The following is an 18,439-nucleotide window of genomic DNA, read 5'->3' as shown; positions in this document are numbered from 1 at the left end:
AACCTGTTATATGTATTTTTTCATGGCATTTCTAAATTACAATGGTTTAAAAATTAAAACGGGTCACAAACATAATTGTTTATGGAAGAATCTGAGTGCAGATAGTTTTCAAACAGAACTAATGTATTAATAATTTGAACTTTACATAGTCCTGCATTTGCTACAAAACAAACCTTTAGTGTCAAACTCACACACAGCGGGCCAAAATCCAAAACACACAGTAGGTCGTGAGCTGAACGGAATAAACATTTATTGAACACATAAAAAACTAAAACTTTTTAACTTAAAAAAGCTTTTTTTAACATAAATATGAAAAAAACAGGAATATTAGCCTAAATATCAAATAACTTTCAATATTTTACTCTCCATATTAAAATATTCTGTCAAAAGTATACAAGTTAGAAATAAAGTAAATGTTAAAAGAAAAAAAAAGTCAAATGTATTTTCTTGTATGTCTTTTTATATAAAAAAATGAACCTATAAATGTCTTTTCCGTAAAATATATCCTTTAACATTTATACAAGATAACATTGGGCCATTATTAATAATAAAAAGGATCTGGAGGGCCGGTTAAAATTACTTGACTTTGACACATGTGCTTTAGAGTGTATTCAAACTGGAAAAGTCCATTAGTCTAGAGCGAATGTGGTTAATTTAGCTCCAATCAAGTCCTGAACCTTGCGTTTGTTCTGTATTCAGAATGCCGACAAAACCACGTGACTGAAAATCTCCTCAGTCATTGGCCAAGAATTATGAGGGCGGAGCAAAGAAATGAGACAAAGAATAATGGAAGTTCCTTGTTGGGGTAGTTATTCAAACTTTATATTTCTCGGACCAATTCTGAACGTCTGTATCAACGTGAGGTACAACCCTTTTGAGTACTGCCTCTGTAAGGTGGAGGGATGCTGCAAGGCGGGGAGACGACCACTGAGAAGGTACACAGATACAACACATTCTAACCCCCAAGTCGTCAAATACTGATGATTGGTTAAGGTCCCCTTTGTGTCAAAAATTGACCCTTTGGGTGTCCCCAACTTGTTTTTTTTGGTGTGCTGGTTGGTCATAAAATCAAGGGTCCTCAACCCTCGGGACGCCATGCCGGACGTAGACTGGTCCTCGGGACACGTCTAGTACCAGTACCCAAATCCAGTACTGGACGCGGTATCGGACCTGAACTGGTACCAGACGTGAAGCGGTAACAGGTTAATGTACCTATGTGCTCCGTGTGCAGGTGCTGGACCGGTTTGCGGGCCAGAGGTTGAGAACCTGTGATTTAACAGCCAGCAAGTCAACAAACGTTGAGTTGGGGACACCCAAAAGGTCAATTTTTACCTTTTAACCAAACATGAGGATGTGATGAGTTGGGAGTGAGAATGTGTTGGCTGATAAATGTTTATGACCGATAGATTGTGGGGAAAACATGGAGAAGCAATGTGAGTCACGCTAGAAGTGGTTTTAAGGAGCCTGCATCCATCAAACCACATTTTAATGAGTTCCTGTGTCTCCTTGTTGCTTTACTACTCTGTTTACATAATGTAATGTTCAGCTACGGTGGCTGTTTTGGTCAAGTTGTTTTACTCCAAGCACAGAGCCTATTCAGACTGAGAGAAACTCAGAGTGAACTGGAGCTCAGTCCGATTGAACTGAACCCAGAACGCCTCAAAAGATGGGTCAGAGAGCGGTTCCTGGTCCTGGACCAGGGTCCACTTGGGTCCATTCAGACTGAAAATATAGAATTCTGGTTCACTTTAAGCTAATTAAACATAAAAATATTTTAATATCACAAACCACCTCTTTAAACATTTAAGCCTCTTTAAATTATAACTTTTTTCGTGTTTTAAACTCCAGGGATGAGCCTATGAACCTGGAAGGGGTCGTTAACAGACCATCTAACCCAACAGTGTTCCTCCTCCTTCCTCTGCTTTGCAGCACACAGCTGTCTGAGGAATGCCCCCCCACCAAACCCCCCAAGTCACTGCTTCCAGACCGACCACTGAGCTCATCACACAGTCAAATGCACACACTTATAAACACCCGCTGCGCTCCGCCTGGCTTCATATCAATGGCCTTACTCACCGCCGACATCTCTGAGCGTTAAGCTCAGCGTGGCTAAGGTGTGATGTGACGCTCTATTCAAGGAGGATGAACAAATAAGACATAAACACTCCAGACTTCTATGTGTCTTACTGTAGAACACAGGCACCATTTGTTTCTGTGGGATAGTTCACATCAATGACAAACTTTTTTGCTTCTACAGGTGAAATAAAAATAAAAAAAAAACGATTTTGACCTACAAAGAACATATTTTGACCATTTTAGAATTTCTTGATTTAAAAGTGTTCAAACTTAATGTTAAACTTGACAGTAAAATAAAGTATTGCAGCAGGTCTAATAAAGCTTTGATAAGACCTGTTAAAGTGAGCCATTAAACAAATGCAGCAGAAAACATCTTGGATCTGTCAGCAGAAGGTAAGTAGGCAGTCACTTCAGGCTTCGTTAATACCTCGCTTAATAATGCAGAGAGTTCTGCTAAAATGAATTCCAAGGTAAGACCAGAGCCAGAATAAAAAGGAGTTGGTGCACCAAAAATAATCCTTTTTATCAAAGATCTTTCTAAGTTAATTAATTTGAATAAAACATGCTTTAAACCTTTTAATTTTTTTTCTGTTCCATATTGTTGATTATCTTTGTCAAAATATAACATTTTAGTCAGGCTGCAGCTGTCTCCCTCAGTGGACTCATAATCCATGTTTCCTTACAGACTGTTGGAAGGTCAGATGAATGTTTGATAATCAAGTGAGGCAGATGCATAATGACTTGCAGCCTGGACTTCCCACCTTGTAACTCGTGGAAGCTCTCCTGGTGCTTGTTGGACGTCTCCCGGGCTTCATCCAGCTCCAGCAGCAGCTGCAGCACCTGGGCCCTCAGCTCCTCCAGCTCCTGTTCCTCCGTCAGCAGCTCTTCCTCCTTCCTCTTCTTCTCCTCCCCTTCACCTTCCTCTTCCTTCAGTTTCTTCTCTTCTCCCTCTTCCTCTTCAGATCGCTCCATCTGCTCCTTCTTGTTGTTCTCCTCCAGGACGCCTCTCTCCTTGGCTGTGATCTCGCTGTCCATGTCGGGGTTGCTTTCAGCTTTCAGGTCACAGGGGTCATCTGAGAGGAAGTTCATACAAACATAGGAAAAGAGAAAGCTTATGAGATCTCCCCAAAGTTTTCGTCTGTTTTGGATCAACAGCACCATCTTGTGATGCCAAAAAAACTGGCACTTTTTAAATTAAATTAATCTGAAGATATCATTCTGTAACCTTCTCATTGGACGAACATTTTATCTGCAAGTGAATGCATCACTTAGAAGCAGATGATCTGCTGTCTGGACTGCCGTGGTTTCACAATGAGGTCAAGACAGAATTCAATTGAGTGCAGCGGCGTGCACACAGCCACATGTGCGGCGGCGGTGCATCCTTCAATCTGCACTGCAAATTTAAATACTTGGCCAGTAGGTGGAGTGAGTTAGCTGACACAATGCGGCAAAAGAAGGAGGGGGGGCTGTTGAAGCAATCACTATGAGTCACCACTCAGCAATGCGCCTCAAAGTCCATAACAGCACGGCGCTGGCACTCAAACTCAGAGACACGAGTCCCATTTTTTTTTCACATTTTCTGACCCAACGTTCTCTGTTTGTTTGAAGCATCAGCTCGCTGTCTGATGTGGGAACTCAAACAGCTGCTGCAAACAGAGGAGAGAAAACATCATCTGCAGGGGAACAACAGGAGGGCAGATCCCCACTTTGGCTCATTTTTGTTCGCATGACAGCAGACATGGAGCTAAATGATCCTCCTGACAGTGATGGATTGTTCTCAGCCTCAGTGATATAGACTACAGTCACATAATCAGTCTTTTTTTTCCTTGAAGCGCACGCCCTGACATTCCGCCATCTTTCTTTCACCTCCACAAAGAGAGCACGCCCTTCAGGGTCAAGTCCACCTCAGAGGTTGAAAATAAGAAGTGGGGCTGCTGGGATGTGGAGAGGAGAGAGGATGCAGCAGGGGACAGAGTAACCTATTAACTACAGATCTACTCTAATTAACAATAATGCACACCAGTGTAATCCTGACTCGGGGGATGCTTCCTTTTCTTTATTTCTTTCCTCTCTGGATGGATCTATTTCTATCTCGGCCGAGCGAACGTAACACATTTTCATCCTTTATCCACAGGAGCCCTCATTTTTTTTCCCTGTCTCATAATAATAATTTAAACAACGCAGCCCCCGAGAGTAATGGGAGAGGTTTCATGAGCGCTGAGCTATTTTGTCATTAAACTTTGATGCTGGTGTAATGAGTTAGTCATAAAAAGGAGAGCTGGAGCACGGAGTGAGGCAGAGCTGCTCGCTAAAGCCAAATCCAGCCAAAGGCCATCATCAGGAGACAAAAAAAAAACGTTCCATCGAGTATCAGTCACATCATAACCGTCTTAGCTTGGGGAATGATTCTGAGAAATGTAGCCTCTGCTTTGTTTCACTTGTGTCCATCTGTTTTCTTCATTGGCTTTGATGATTCACTTCATGGAGTCTTTAAAAACCAGACAAATGCATTCCTCCTCACCTCAGTTCTTTTACATGGACTTAGGGCTGAAATCAAAACACAGATGCTGTCAAAGTCAGCATTTATAGAGCGGCTGCTTCTAAATTAGCATTAAAAAGGCTTTATTTTACAGATTTGGGGGCACAAAAAACTTATATAGTCATAAAAAGTATCAGAGAACTCGGAAAATAAAATTTGCTGACAAATAAAATTGAAGCTCCTGCCAAAAAAATAAAAAAGACAAAGGCCTAAACGGGGCCCTTGGGAGATAACTAACTGTAACTTACTAGCTGATTTTGTTTTATCCAAGCACTTTTTAGAGGTTTTTCTTTTATCAAAAAATGCATCACTAGTTATGACTTTTTCTTTCAATGTTGTGGTTTATTGAATCAGGTCTTTTGCTGATCTTTTAAATGCAAATTTTAAAAGTTTGCAATATTTTAAAGATACAAAAATCAGTTAACTTCAATACAAAGTTTTGGGAGTATATTTGTAATAAATGAATGCCAATCAGAGGTGGTCCCCGTGAATGTTTGCCTTTATAGAAACTAGTAACACCCTAGAGTCAAATATATATGGAGGCAAACGGGCAAAACATAAAGTTGTTTTTTCTTTTAATAAAAATGATGACAAAGCTGTACGACGGAGGATTAAGGCCGCAAAAAATGTATCATTACAAGTTTTTTTTCTTGTAAATTTATGACTTTAAATCTCGCAAATTAACAAGTTTTCTTTTTGTAAATTTAAGAGGTTAAAAGTCGCAAATTTATTTTTAAAAAAAGTAATAAATTTAGCCTATAACTTTTAAAGTCATAAATTTACAACTTTATTCTTGTAATTTAACTGCTACTTTTTCCTGTAAATTTACAAGATTTAAAGTCATAATTTTTTTAAAAAGTCCTCGTAAACTGGCTCTCGACATCAGATTTATTTCCAGCTATGAAAAAAAATCACTTATTTTCTTTTGCTTTTAAATAGATTCTAAATTAAAGTCAATTTTTAGCCAAAGTGGTTCGATGCAATGGAACAAAAAAAAACATATGTTGTAATTTAAAATATTATTTAATCTGCATCACATAGTTATAAGTTAAACATTTTTGAATCACAGGAAAGGGGTTGCGGTCTTATTTTTAATTTAAGGGAGCCACAATGAAGACAGTATCACTATAGAGAAGTCCAGAGGCTCGGCCATAACTTTGCCTCCAAATATAAACAACTGCAAATCAAAACTTCCTGCAGCTAAATGAAGACAAAAATAATTCTCTAAAAATAATATTTTTTTTGGCTGTGGAAAGAGAAGGCTTTCTTTGTTGACCTAAAACATCAAATGCTACCCTCACATCCAAACTCTCAGTGTGCACATCAAAGAAAAAATAAAGGCATTTTAAAATATAACTAAAACGAGATGTGAGGATTTATATAAGCTCTGCAGTGACTTCAGCTATCAAATGGTGCAGTTTGTCAGAATGTGCCCTTGTTGCAATTATTAATGCATAAGTTTGAAAGTATTTTTTTGTTGTTTTTGTTAATGTCCCTTGGCTTCTAAATATATGAGATTCTCGTATATTATTTACAACATATAAAGGTGAAAACAAACTTTACAGAGAAGTTTAGTCTGCAGTGAAAAAGGACAACATTTAGGCTAAACAAAGTTATGTAGCTCTGAAAGTGACTCACCTTCACCTGTAAACAGGTTAGCACCAACAACAGTAAGATTTAAAAACAAAGAGTTGTGACTGAAAATGTCTCTACATTTTTGTCTCTGAGGATTTTGTAGAACTTGATCTAACGGGCTTAACGTTGGTGTTTGATATGTTGGATCCCAATTGCATTGTGGGTACCTGTGACACTGCTGTGGGAAAAGAGAGCACAAATTACCTCCTGTGTGAAACTTAAGATTCCAATCCTCCACTGTCCCTCTCTCCTTTGGGATCCCACAGGGCTGAGTTCTTGGGCCTCAACTCTTTTCTGTAAAATTGCTCTCCTCAATTGACCTAAAAAAATCCAAGTGTGATTTTTATTTTTTGTTATTGGCTTAATTACATTTTAACCAGTTTAAAAGTATAACACCAGTTTAAAAAAAATGCTGTCTGGAAGAATTAAAAAGGCTGGAAAGGCTACTGACTGAACCTTTTTTAGAAAAAAAACAGAGTGGCTCTAAAGCTCCTGCAATGAGACCACTGGCTATAAAGGAGTATGCATCATGAGGATCAGGTGAGGCTCTAAGAAATCCTGACTGGTACCATCAGGTGAGTTGGGTGGTCACCAGGGGTGGACTCTAGAAACAATAAAGATATACATGTCATCTCTCGTATCCCCAAACTAAGAACAGTGTTTCTCTCGCTTCAACAGAATACTTTTGCTCGTAGTGGTGTGTATCTGTGAGACAACCAGGCGTCATCAGGGGTTTTGTCCTTGATGAAGTTGAGACAAGGTGGCTTCACTTGCTATGTTGGAGGCATCGCATATCACAAAGATGGGACTGAGGGTCAAACTGTTCAAGTATTGGTGCGAAAATAAGAGATTCTGAGAACATGAGAGAGTCCAGGACCAGGGTGTATCCTGCTTTAAGAGAACATACAGCAGTTGTGTTATAACAGAGGAGAAGGAAGTGTAAAAAATGGCAGAACTCCCCAAAAAGAAAGAGAGCTGAGCAAGGGATGATGGTTCTGGCAAGTGCAAAAGAGCTGTATGTTGGAGTGGAATGGGTTCAAGCCATGGCCAGTCAGTCTCAATCAAAAAGTAATGACAGAGATAACATTTGCGCCCATTTAGGGTGAGGATGTGGTAGGCAAGCAATGACCCTGAAAAGGCGATTGTTGTGCAGAGCAGATGTGGCCAAATGAACCACAATGTCATCGAAGTACACAGTGACACCGGGGATGCCAACATTTAGAAGCAGATCTTAGACCCAAAGGCTGTAGAGCAAAATACTTCAGTGTATGTCACGAGGGCTGCACGGTGGCGCAGTGGTTAGCGCTCTCGCCTCACAGTGAGAAGGCCCCGGTTCGAATCCCAGCTGGGGGATTTGGGACCTTTCTGTGTGGAGTTTGCATGTTCTCCCCGTGCATGCGTGGGTTTTCACCGGGGACTCCGGCTTCCTCCCACCGTCCAAAAACGTGCTTCATAGGTTGATTGGTGACTCTAAATTGCCCCTAGGTGTGAATGTGAGAGTGACTGGGTGTGTGATTGAGGCCCTGTGACAGACTGGCGACCTGTCCAGGGTGTACCCCGCCTTCGCCCTTCAGTAGCCGGGATAGGCTCCGGCGCCCCGCAACCCCGAAAGGGAAGTAGCGGTCAAGAAGATGGATGGATGGATGGATGTATGTCACGAAAAAAATTAGGTCACAGTTGTAAAGATGAATAGGAACTTGGAGATATCCCTGGCAAAGATCAAGCTTCATGAAGACTTTTAATCCATAACCAAATCCAAACAACACCTCGGCCATGAGCATTGGGTATTTGTCAGGGAGGAAAACTTTATTAGGTATTCAATTAGGGTACCTGGTTGGTAATCTAAGGAGATCCAACAACTTCCTTCATGATACCAATTGCTTCCGATGGCTTCCACATCTCAACTATAGCACTGTCACGCAAAGTGAGGGGCAGTCAGTGAAGAGGTGGAATGATTGGCTGCACAGCTGGTTCAATGACTAGTTGATAGTTGAAGGCCATCATACAGCCCAATAAGGTAAAGAGGGACGGCCAGGACTGTGACCAAGGGTTGACCTCTGTCAGTATGACATAGAACAGGTCACAAGTTAGTACTATGCATGGTGTATACTTTGAAAAGTAAATGGAGGGAGTGTCCTGGCATCATAACAGACCAAGAATGTAGCAGTACACACACCGTGCTAATTTAATGTGGCTGTAACTAAATAGCTTCTCAGTTCCTTAGTGTGTCTGTCTATAATGTGTCTAGTTGTAGATTCACTGAGTGGGGACTAGGGGCAACAGCTTTGTTCTATTTTGTGACATTTAAAAGGTTTCGTGTATAAGCCTTCAAAATGAATGAAAGTCAGGGTTGGTTGGCCAAGTGAGTGCTTGGTAATGTACACACTTTAGAGAAATGCTTCAGTTTAATATAGTGTTACCAACACTGTCCCATTGCTGGGCTAGAAGAAGTGGTGAGAGTTACAGCCAAAGTTCTCACATGAACAGCAATTGGACACACTCCGCCATACCATAATCTTCACTCACTGAAAAGAGAGGTTCTGGGGCAAAGCGACTCCACCAACTGTCTGTGCCAATGTAGTGGAGCCCAGGAAATTGGTTGGGGTCGGCTGTGATTACACCAGGTTGGCCAACTACAGCTGAAATGCAATGTTTACAGACTTTGACAATAGTTGGTCATTGGGTGACACTTGTCTCAACATAGGCCAAATATGAATTCTTCCGCTACCCCTAGGGTTTCTCCCTACCCCTCCAATTGTGGGGGCATTTGGAGGGAAGGGTTACGGAGCCCTCCGAGCCAAGGGTATTCTGCGTCACGCTATGTAAGTTATGACTTTTTGTTTTAGTTTGACCTTTTTAAAGTTTTAAAATTGGTGTTATATATTTTTGGAGCGCTGGAAGCTACACGCTAGCATAGATGACCAGCGAATGCTGATGACGTAATCGAGTGGGAGTGTCGTCCAAATTTAAAGACACTATTTTTCTAGAACTCTTCTCTTGGAGGGTTAAATTTAGGGGTAGGGAGAAGTCGTCAAGGTCGGAAGCCGTAGGGGTAGGGAGCAGCTGTAGGGGCAGGGGAAGAATTTGGATTCGACCTTGGGGTTCAATGTGTGATCTCCGAGCTAGTCGCTAATCATGTGATCTTTCAACTATCCTAATTTACAGAGATTGGCCAGAGACTTGAGGTTGATCGTGTGAAACCAAGTCATCCAACCGTTGGCGGTGTTGCCAGAAGACGATGTATTAGATGACGACGCCCTGAGGAGTAACAAAATGTCCAGCCAAAAGACACTCTTTTCTATGTTGAGTGTAAGTCTGTTAGCACAGAAAATATGCTATCCCTTGTAGCTTAAGCAGAGGGTTAGAATTACTTTCTGTCATGAACTAGGTTAAGCCTTGAGAAAAGTCTCAAAACTTTCCTGTGAGCAGGACCATGGAACCAGCAGGTCACCAGGTAGGTCGAGAATCAGAGGTAGGAATGATATATAAAAAAAATAAAAATAAAAAAAACTCCACTTTTATCAGCAAGACTGCTTGTTCGTTGACTTTGATAACTGCCACACTCACACACACCAACAATACTCCTACATCATTTTTTTATCATACTTATCATTAGAATAACATGACATTTACAAGGCAAAATGCCACGCCCATGTTTATGAATATTTAAGCCTAAAGACCTATCATAAAAAGTACACCTCTATGCTCTTTAATAGTACATTACTACACATTCTCTGACGTCTTTAGATGCCTTCAGACAATTGTCTTTTCATTCAGACATTTTAATGGATATAAACATTCTTAGTACATCAAAAAACTGGTTTTAAATCTCTAAATTTCAATGTCTCTGATTTTATTCTTCTCCCTCCCTGATTAAACACATTTCAATGGTTTCAGAGAATTAAAAAAAGAAACTTTCCTTGCTCATCATTTCGTTTCCTGAGGAAGCTCTATCACCTCAGCCCGGGAGTGAATGTCAAAAACATTATGCGGCAGAGTGAGCTGTGGTGACACCTGCGATCGCTCTGCTGCACAGTTGGTTCACCGCTGGTCTTCAGTCATGCGGAGCTTCCATTAGTCGTAGACGCTAGCATGCAAACGAGAGCCGTGACAGACAGCGGAGTCATCTCAGGAGCAGCCATACAGCTCTAGGCAGAGGACAACTTTATCTATGCACAACACATTCCTTCCTTATCACATTGCAGCCAAACACGTTCCCCATGTCAGTGCAGACAATGTGACACTTCAGAAAAGCAGTAAGCAGTCAGCCAAGTGTTCTCTGTCAACATCTCAGAATAGATGAAATTTAAACATTCATAAGGCGACATAATTCCTTTGTTTTATTTCTGATTGAGTGCTTGGCGAGGAAGTAAGGAGTGAAATCCGGGCTTTGCAAAGTTGAGAAAGGAGTGATGATTTGATCAGAGAGTCATGCAGAGAAAGATGGATGGGAAAACGCTCAGAGGATAAAGAAGGGTTTAAAGTAATGCATTATGCACGGATTAGCTACACGGATGGACAAAAAAGTTGGTACTCATTAATTAATAAAAGAAAAGATCACAATAGTCAGCAAAATACTGACTAAAGAGAGAAAATTACTTAAAAACACCCAATAAAAATCTGGCATTGCATACAAATTGTTCATCACAATCATTTTCTGTAAATCAACATATAAAACAGACCTGGAGATAAATTATGATACTCTTACTGTATATATTGTACAACTTTTAGAGGTAATCTCTGCAATTCAACACTTTCCTTGATGAGATTTCTGCACCTGTTAGCAATAACTTCTCCATTCGTGATGGAGATTTCTCCAAGTAGCAAGTTTCATCTTCTTCTACAGATGTTTAATGGGACTTAGCCCAGAGGGTCACTTCGAAATGTTTTGCCTTTTAGAATTTACAGAAACTCAATTTTATCTGTTTATAAAAATAGATCTTTTGAGTTTTTCCTAAAAGCAGGGCTGTGCAACTAGCAATCATGCAACAGAAGTGTAATTTAAAAGAGTTTGGAAAGGGCAATGGAAGAGGCAGAAACAATATGACAAAAAAGTCACAAAAGAAATGTCAAAAATAAAGACCAACTGTTATTAAAGAGCCACTCTAATAAAATTGTGTTTTTTAACATGTCCTTGTAGCATTTTTCTGATGGTGGAAGACTTTATAAAGAAAACTAAGCTCAAAAAATAATTTTTTTTTTTTTTAGATATTTCTTTATTCAAATCAGTGTGAATCAGGAGCAGATGAAAAAGGTGCTGTTTGAAAAGGACTTTTTTTGTGACTTAGAAAATACACAGAGAAGGCCACAGGCTCAGTAACGGGGAGGAGAAGGGGGCGGGGTTGTCTCAGCGCTAACAGTGCCACAGACAAGTCAGGCGAATTTCTAATAAACTCCTGTCACTCTGCAGAAACTATGTCCTACAAACCAAGCAGTATATTCACAGTAAAAAGGCATCTGGGAACTCTTTTAAAACAACCAAAAAGATCAGAGTGATTCTTTATAGCATGCTTAAGCCAGTGATAAGTAGGTTAGGGTAATATTTATTTTTTTTATACCTCGATATAGTTTTTTTTCATACCAGGTGATAAAGATATATATATCACGATATAAACCTAGTAACTATATTTTTCAAGTGTTGATGCTCTGTGGATCAAGAAAGAACAGTGTCATCCTGTGATTGTTAAACATTTTCTGTTAGCCTACAAACTGACCCCGGCCTCGTCAAAGAAGAAAACAACTATGTCGCCCTCACAAAAAAAAGTTTAGGAAACTAAAACATACATTAAAACAAAATACAAAATGCAAGCTTGCGACTGATGCTGTTAGATGAACAAAGCTCAAATTGATGTTGCCAAGTTCACCCAAAAAGCAGTCAAAGGATTAGTTCAGGAACAAAACGACTCTACACACCACTAAAAACCTCTTTCCACAGTGAAGCTCCCCGTCAGTTTCAGCTTCACCTAGCCAAGAAAGCCAAAACGCTTGGAGACCACATCAAAGGGGTTGGAGGTTACGGGGTATCAGCAGGAAGCCTCAGTCTGAGCCCGATCCCCAGAGTCTGCAAATCAAACGAGCCACAGAGGATCCAAAAGTCTGAGTCCCTGACACCAAGTCAGGCAAGTGGCTTTAAAGTTATGACTGATCTGAGGGTTAAACATGCCAGAGAGCGCACAGATAAAAGGAAAATGGTAATTCATCAAAGCGGAGGGGTCAGCAGGAGACATCCCTTCTCCTCAACTCCATTTCATACCCTTGATTCTCCTGGTTCTTTTGCTTCGAGCTGTCATGTGGCAAAGATATTCCCCTCTAACTGCTGGTGAGACATCCGCTTTAGTTGTGTTGTGAAAACAGCAGCAGCTCAGAGGAAGCTGAACCTGCAGGCTATCACAGGTGTGGTGTGATGGTGCCTTGCTGAACCGTGAAAAAACAGATTAGACACGTGTTGGTGGCGGTGCTTGTGTTCAGCCGTGAACGTGTGCTGCGTGTGTTTGTGCGTTTGAGCCCGGCGTGTCACGCTTAGCGCCCAGACCTGCTGAACTCCTGATAAGCTCACATTCATTATGCATCGTATGTAGAATCTAGCGTGTGTGTGCATGTCTCTGTGTTGGAGACCATGCATAATGCACAACACCCCCCATCCAACCCCTGCTTTGGAAAGCAGCTGACGCAGTTTCCCCTCTTTGAACTGGAGCACTTCCTTAGCAACACGTGATACGGAGCGGAGAGGAGGAAAAGGAGGAAAAGCAACTGACTATAGAGATGCAATTGAAGTGTCTGGATTTTTACCTGCTTTGGAGCTCCATGAAGCTAATCTGGTGGAACAGCCCCCCACCCCCCCAGGTTCATCCTCAGCACCAACAACAACCAAAGCATCAACATACGGAAAGTCTCCATGGCAATAAAGCTGTTTTCATCCACAGCTGGCTTCCCATGGAAACCGTTCTGCCTGTCAATTGCCTGGTTTTCCCCCTCAGACGGAGGAAATTCAGTCACCAAAATGTATTTTTTTTTACATTTTGTGAGCAATTTTTCACCTAAACCTGAAAACGAACAGCACTGAAGTTGGACCGACGTCATCACAAAATGTAAAATCTGTGCTTGCACTTTTTGGAGGAAAAATAGGTCAATAGAATAAAAAGGCAATGAAAAATGTGCTATAATTAGGCCTCATTAAATAGAGCGTGCACCAAAAATGTGCAAGTGTGATTTTATTTCTGCTGCTTATAAAGATGTTTGTGTAGCTTCACAGTTTCATTAATTTACATGAACTGGAAACATTTTTTTTTTTCAAAGCAATGCAGCAAAAACTTATTTTATTTCAAATCCACCCCCCTCACCTGAGAACGATCTCTCTCAGGGAGGTGTTACATCACCTATGAGCTGCAGGGTGGAGAGGAGAGAAGCCACAGCTGAAGCTGGATAAAAAGGAAACAGTGCAGTAATGAGCAGCAAACATTTCAGGGAAGGGAGAAGCTAAATCTGTGGGGAAAAAAAAGCTGTGCAAAGTTTCTATATTTAACTGTGAGAAAAAAACAACAACAGCAACGGAACAACAGATTGCACACTTTGCTTTGTCAGATTGCTTTCAAAGCATATTTTTTAAAATGGAGCACTTAAGCCACAGCGTTCAGAAAGAAAAAAACAGGATCTGGAACGCCTGAAGGTGGGAAAGCGTGCTACATTTGTTTCTGCTAGTTGTTTCTCCTACATTTCAAAAGTTTATGTAAAAGGCAGAAACTTTGTTTTTCATTAGTGAGCCATTCGGGACGAATACCTGCTGATGGGAGATTCTGCAGCGCTCCACACCTGGGAGGAGATGAGGACACTAGAGAGAAGGTGTGTGGGCTGATGGTGTGGGCAGGTGCAGAGGTTTGTCTGTGAGTACATCTGTGTGTGTGTTGGAGGGTGTGTGGGCGCTGAAGAGAGGACTCTAAGTAAGTGGGGGCAGGAACGAGTGGGAACGCAGATCCAAAGAAAAATGTTGGGCGACTTGTGCAGGTGGGAGGTGCGAGATTATAATCACGCTGGAAAGACACCTTGCAAAAAGTCAAGCATGTGTCCAACGATGTTTTATCGATCCGCTCAAACACTGCGAGAGTAAAGGATTCTGGGATTTATTCCCCAAAGGATAAGGGAAGACAGTAAAAGTCACCTCTGTCTGACACCCGACTTTCATAGCTACAGCTGACCCCAATTACAGTGAGGAACTGACTGGTAAAATCCATCTGGAGTGCATGTAACGCACATAAATCACAACATAATTGAAAATTCGTTTACATTTGTTTGAAATTTTATCATTGTTATAAATCAGACGGGATTCAGAGGTCAAAGCGTGCCTTGGAACATGATAAAAGAGGAGGTCCCTGGAGTTCAGGAGACAGGAACATGCTTGTTAGGAGGGAAAGATCTCTCCTGAGACAGCTCCCACCTTATTATGGTTGATACATTATTGAATATCACTAAGCAGGTCTCTCGTTTTACACTTTTGACCCCAATAAAACATAGGAATTGACGTTTAGAATCTATTCTATAAAATTCATATATGTCCAGAGTTTTTAATCTAAGAGTGCTAGTTCGATTCTACTTCAGCCGCATTTGGAGATTTAAAGATCAGTTTACACAATGCAAAATGAAAAGGAAGCAACGATTCTCTTTCCCCTCAATTTAGTTCAAACCTCAGAAAATATGTAAGTTTTGTTTCAGATCAATATTTCCATCGATAAAACTAAAAATTCAGGAAAATAATACACTTCTTAATTTGCCAATAAGCAATTAACAATGAAGTAAACTTTTCAGGTGGCTCATTCTGCTTAAGCAATAAAACAATAAACACTAAAGCTTTCATAAATTTAGCTCAATTGTTCGACACTTTCACTGAAAACATGCAAATATTACAGACTCCTGAACATGACAAACAAATTCTTCCCTCAAATTAATAATTGTGGCAACAAATTAGTATTTATTGCACTCAAATTAGCTTTTTGCAGCCACACTTTAGTATTTTATGGCCAAAAATTAGCATTTTATAAACAGTTTGTGAGAATGAATTAGCATTTTCTGTGCTGTTTAGTTTTTGTGACCACAAATTATCCTTTTTGCACAACAATTTGTATTTTGAGGCCACAAATTACTAATTTGTGGCCACTAACAACTAATTGAGCCTACAAAATGCTCATTTGAGAGCACAAAATGCTTATTTTTGCCACACAAACTCATTTGCACCCATATAATAAAAATTTGAGCACACAACATGCGAATTTGTTGCCATGAAAAATGTATTTGTGCCCATAAAAATCCTCATTTGTGCTGACAAAATCCTAATTTGAGCCCACAAAATGCTAATCTGTGGCCACAAAAAACTAATTTGTGCTCATAAAATGTTAATTTGTGTAAACAAAGTGCTAATTTAAATGCATAAAATGCTTACTTGTCACAAAAAATAATTTTGTGCCGACAAAATACTCATTTGTGACCAAAAATTACAAATTTGAGCCCATAAAATGCTAATTTCTTACCATTAAAAACTAATTTGAGTGCACAACATGCAAATCTGTGCTAAATTTAGCATTGTCTGCACAAAAATGTGCATCGTTGAGGCAACAAATTGCTAATTTATGGCCATTAAAAACTAATTAGAGCCCACAAAAACAGTCATTTGTGCGCACAAAATGCTAATTTGCGCAAGTGAAATACTTATTTTTTGCCACAAAATACTGATTTGTGACCACAAAATACTGATGTGAGCCCAAAAAAAGCTAATTTCCTGCCACGAAAAACTAATTTGCGCCCACAAAATATACTAATTTGAGCACATAATATGCTAATCTGTGGCCATGAAAAACTAATTTGTATCCTCATAATACCAAGACTGCACAAAAAGCTAATTTGAGCACACAAAAAAACAGTTTATGGCCACAAAAAAATAATTTGTCCCCACAAAATGCTAATTTGAGGCCATGAAAAACTAATTTGCGCCAACAAAACCCTATTTTGAGCGTACAAAATGCTAACCTGTAGCCACAGAAAAACTAATTTGTGTGCACAAAAAGTTGATTTATGGCCACAAAAAAAAAACATTTTGCAGACAAAATACTTGTGCCCAAAAAATCCAGTGCTGATCCTTAAAAATGACCTGTTGGGCTACTGCGTAACTATGTAGCCACAAGCGGACCTAAGTTTGGGTCTCCCTGTGCCAGTCCCCAGTCCGGATAAAACTCAGGGTTGTGTTAGGAAGGGCATCCGGCTAAAAACTCTCTGCCAAACCAAATGTGCTGATTCGCTGTGGCGACCTCTGATGGGATGTGCTGAAAGTTAAACAACAAAAACCAAGACACTGTGATATGCAATAAAGATGCAACAATTGACTTCCCCCACGATTCACTTCGATGGAGTAACATTCTGTTTGAAATCGAGAACTGTGGCGTCCCAACTAGTTGTTTCAGAACTAGTCAAACTGCATTACCTGCAACAATTCAAGTGTGAATATCAAAAACACCAGTGTGATGTCCTCATGGGGCATAAATGGCTTCAAAAAATCAAAAAGTATAACAGTTACCCCCCAAAAAACAAAGAAGTAACACATAGGGGTACACATTTCATCAAATTCTGTTAACTTTTAGTTTAAGTTATAGTTATCAAGTTTGCCTTATATAGTCTTCCCTCTATCCAGCTCAATCACGTGAGAGAAAGTTCAGTTTTAGGGCAGTTTTGACAGGAAGTCCAGCAGATCCTCTGAGCCCCTCCATGCTGGTAAACATCCTCTGCGTCCCGCACAGGGCTGCTCTGTCTCCACGCATTCCTCACATTCATTCTCACGTTCAAACTCTGGAGTGACACCGCAGGTCACCGCAGCACTCGATCCCCGCAGCCTCGGCCGCGCGTGAGGCCCGCGGAGTCTTTGCGTTTACCTGACAGCGCGCTGCCTCCATCCGACACCCGAGTCTGCGCCACGCACGAGCGAGTCTGCCGCGCGCCGGACCGGCAGCTCCTCACAAACATCTCCCACCTCCACGCACACGATCATCCTCACACAAACCGGAAAAAAAAGGAAAGCAGAGAGCTGCACCGACCTGTGGAGTCCAGAGCCTCCTCTATGAGCGGAGGTAAGCGCAGTCCGTCCATAACCCCCTCCTCCCCCGAGGAGCAGCAGAGCAGAGACGGAGAACGCGAGTGTGGGCGACCGAGGGTCAGAGGCTCCGCACGCCCACCTCCGCTGCGGGGAGACCGAGCCGAGCCGAGCGGGCCTGCACACTAGCACGCGCGGCGAGAAAAACAAGCCGCGCCGCGGGAGACTCTGGGAGGGTCCGGGGAGCGGAGGGCTGAGCCGGGGAGCGTGGGAGAGATGCCGAGAGGGAAGAGGGGAGGAGCGGAGAGGAGGGAAGGGAAGGATGCTGTTTTGCCAGACGGCAAGCTCCGTCTCCGCGCGCGCACGCGCCTCCCCTCTCCTGCACCTCCCTTCCTGCTTACTATTCCTGCACGTCTGTCCCAACTTCATCAGGACGCGCTCCCCTCCTCACAAGAAATACATTCTCCTTCATGTCTTTCAGACAAACATTTTCCTCTAATCTCTTTAAAAGAAGAGGATTACCATAGTCGGAATAATCTGACCCTGAGCTGTCATTGCGCCAAAGACGGATACATAATACATCTCAAACTTCAGGAATTACATCACAAAACTAGCTTATTGTGACATTTTAGCCTCTTTAATAAGTGATAATTAGAATTAAGTAAAGAAAATGACTAAAAGTGAAAGATAAAAGTGTCCCAGAATGATCAATTTAACTTTTTTTTTACATCTGGCACAAAAACACCCTTTAACTGTAATTAACTTCTAATTAAATGTCCTTTTATCAATGAATAGTCAACAAATTGTATTCAAGTACTGGTTCTTTAAAATAATGTTCTTCAAGTGAAAGTTAAAAAGTAAAGTCATAACTAAACTTTAGTATTGAACACATGAAGAGTCTAAAGTTTTATTTTATGTTGTTGATTTTTAAAGCTTCACTTCTTAACTGAAGTTGATGTATAAATGAAAGATAAAGATTCAAGAAAGAAAGAAATGAAAGAATCAGGAATATTAATGTTTTTGAATGAAGAAACACTCAAAAAAGCAGTTTTATTTGTCTTCATATATAAAGAACTATGAGGAAAAATGCAACAAGAACATAGTAAAAAAACTGAAAACAT

At 40.8% G+C, this 18,439-nt stretch overlaps 1 protein-coding gene across 7 annotated transcripts in view; it reads right to left on the bottom strand.

Moving 5' to 3' along the window:
- LOC112152347 (coiled-coil domain-containing protein 136) overlaps positions 1–18,439 on the bottom strand; it is a 36,835-nt gene that overhangs the window by 13,518 nt on the left and 4,878 nt on the right. For 3 of the 7 annotated variants that reach the window (XR_002920282.1, XM_024281859.1, XM_024281860.1), the window contains exons 1-2: positions 17,161–17,282; positions 2,838–3,149 (exon numbers count right to left, since the gene is read on the bottom strand). Coding sequence is in view for 6 of the 7 variants with exons in the window: in XM_024281859.1 (XP_024137627.1) it covers positions 2,838–3,149; positions 17,161–17,251 (403 nt within the window). In the remaining variant the exon portion in view is untranslated. Of the gene's footprint in view, positions 1–2,837; positions 3,150–6,454; positions 6,477–17,160; positions 17,283–17,322; positions 17,721–18,439 lie in introns of those variants that run through there. The other 4 variants (XM_036212302.1, XM_024281862.2, XM_024281861.2 and 1 more) reach the window with 3 other exon arrangements.

The sequence above is a fragment of the Oryzias melastigma genome, linkage group LG6 (assembly GCF_002922805.2).
Source record: "Oryzias melastigma strain HK-1 linkage group LG6, ASM292280v2, whole genome shotgun sequence".
In the NCBI taxonomy this organism is placed as follows: domain Eukaryota; kingdom Metazoa; phylum Chordata; class Actinopteri; order Beloniformes; family Adrianichthyidae; genus Oryzias; species Oryzias melastigma.
This window is presented reverse-complemented; position numbering and strand designations above follow the sequence as displayed.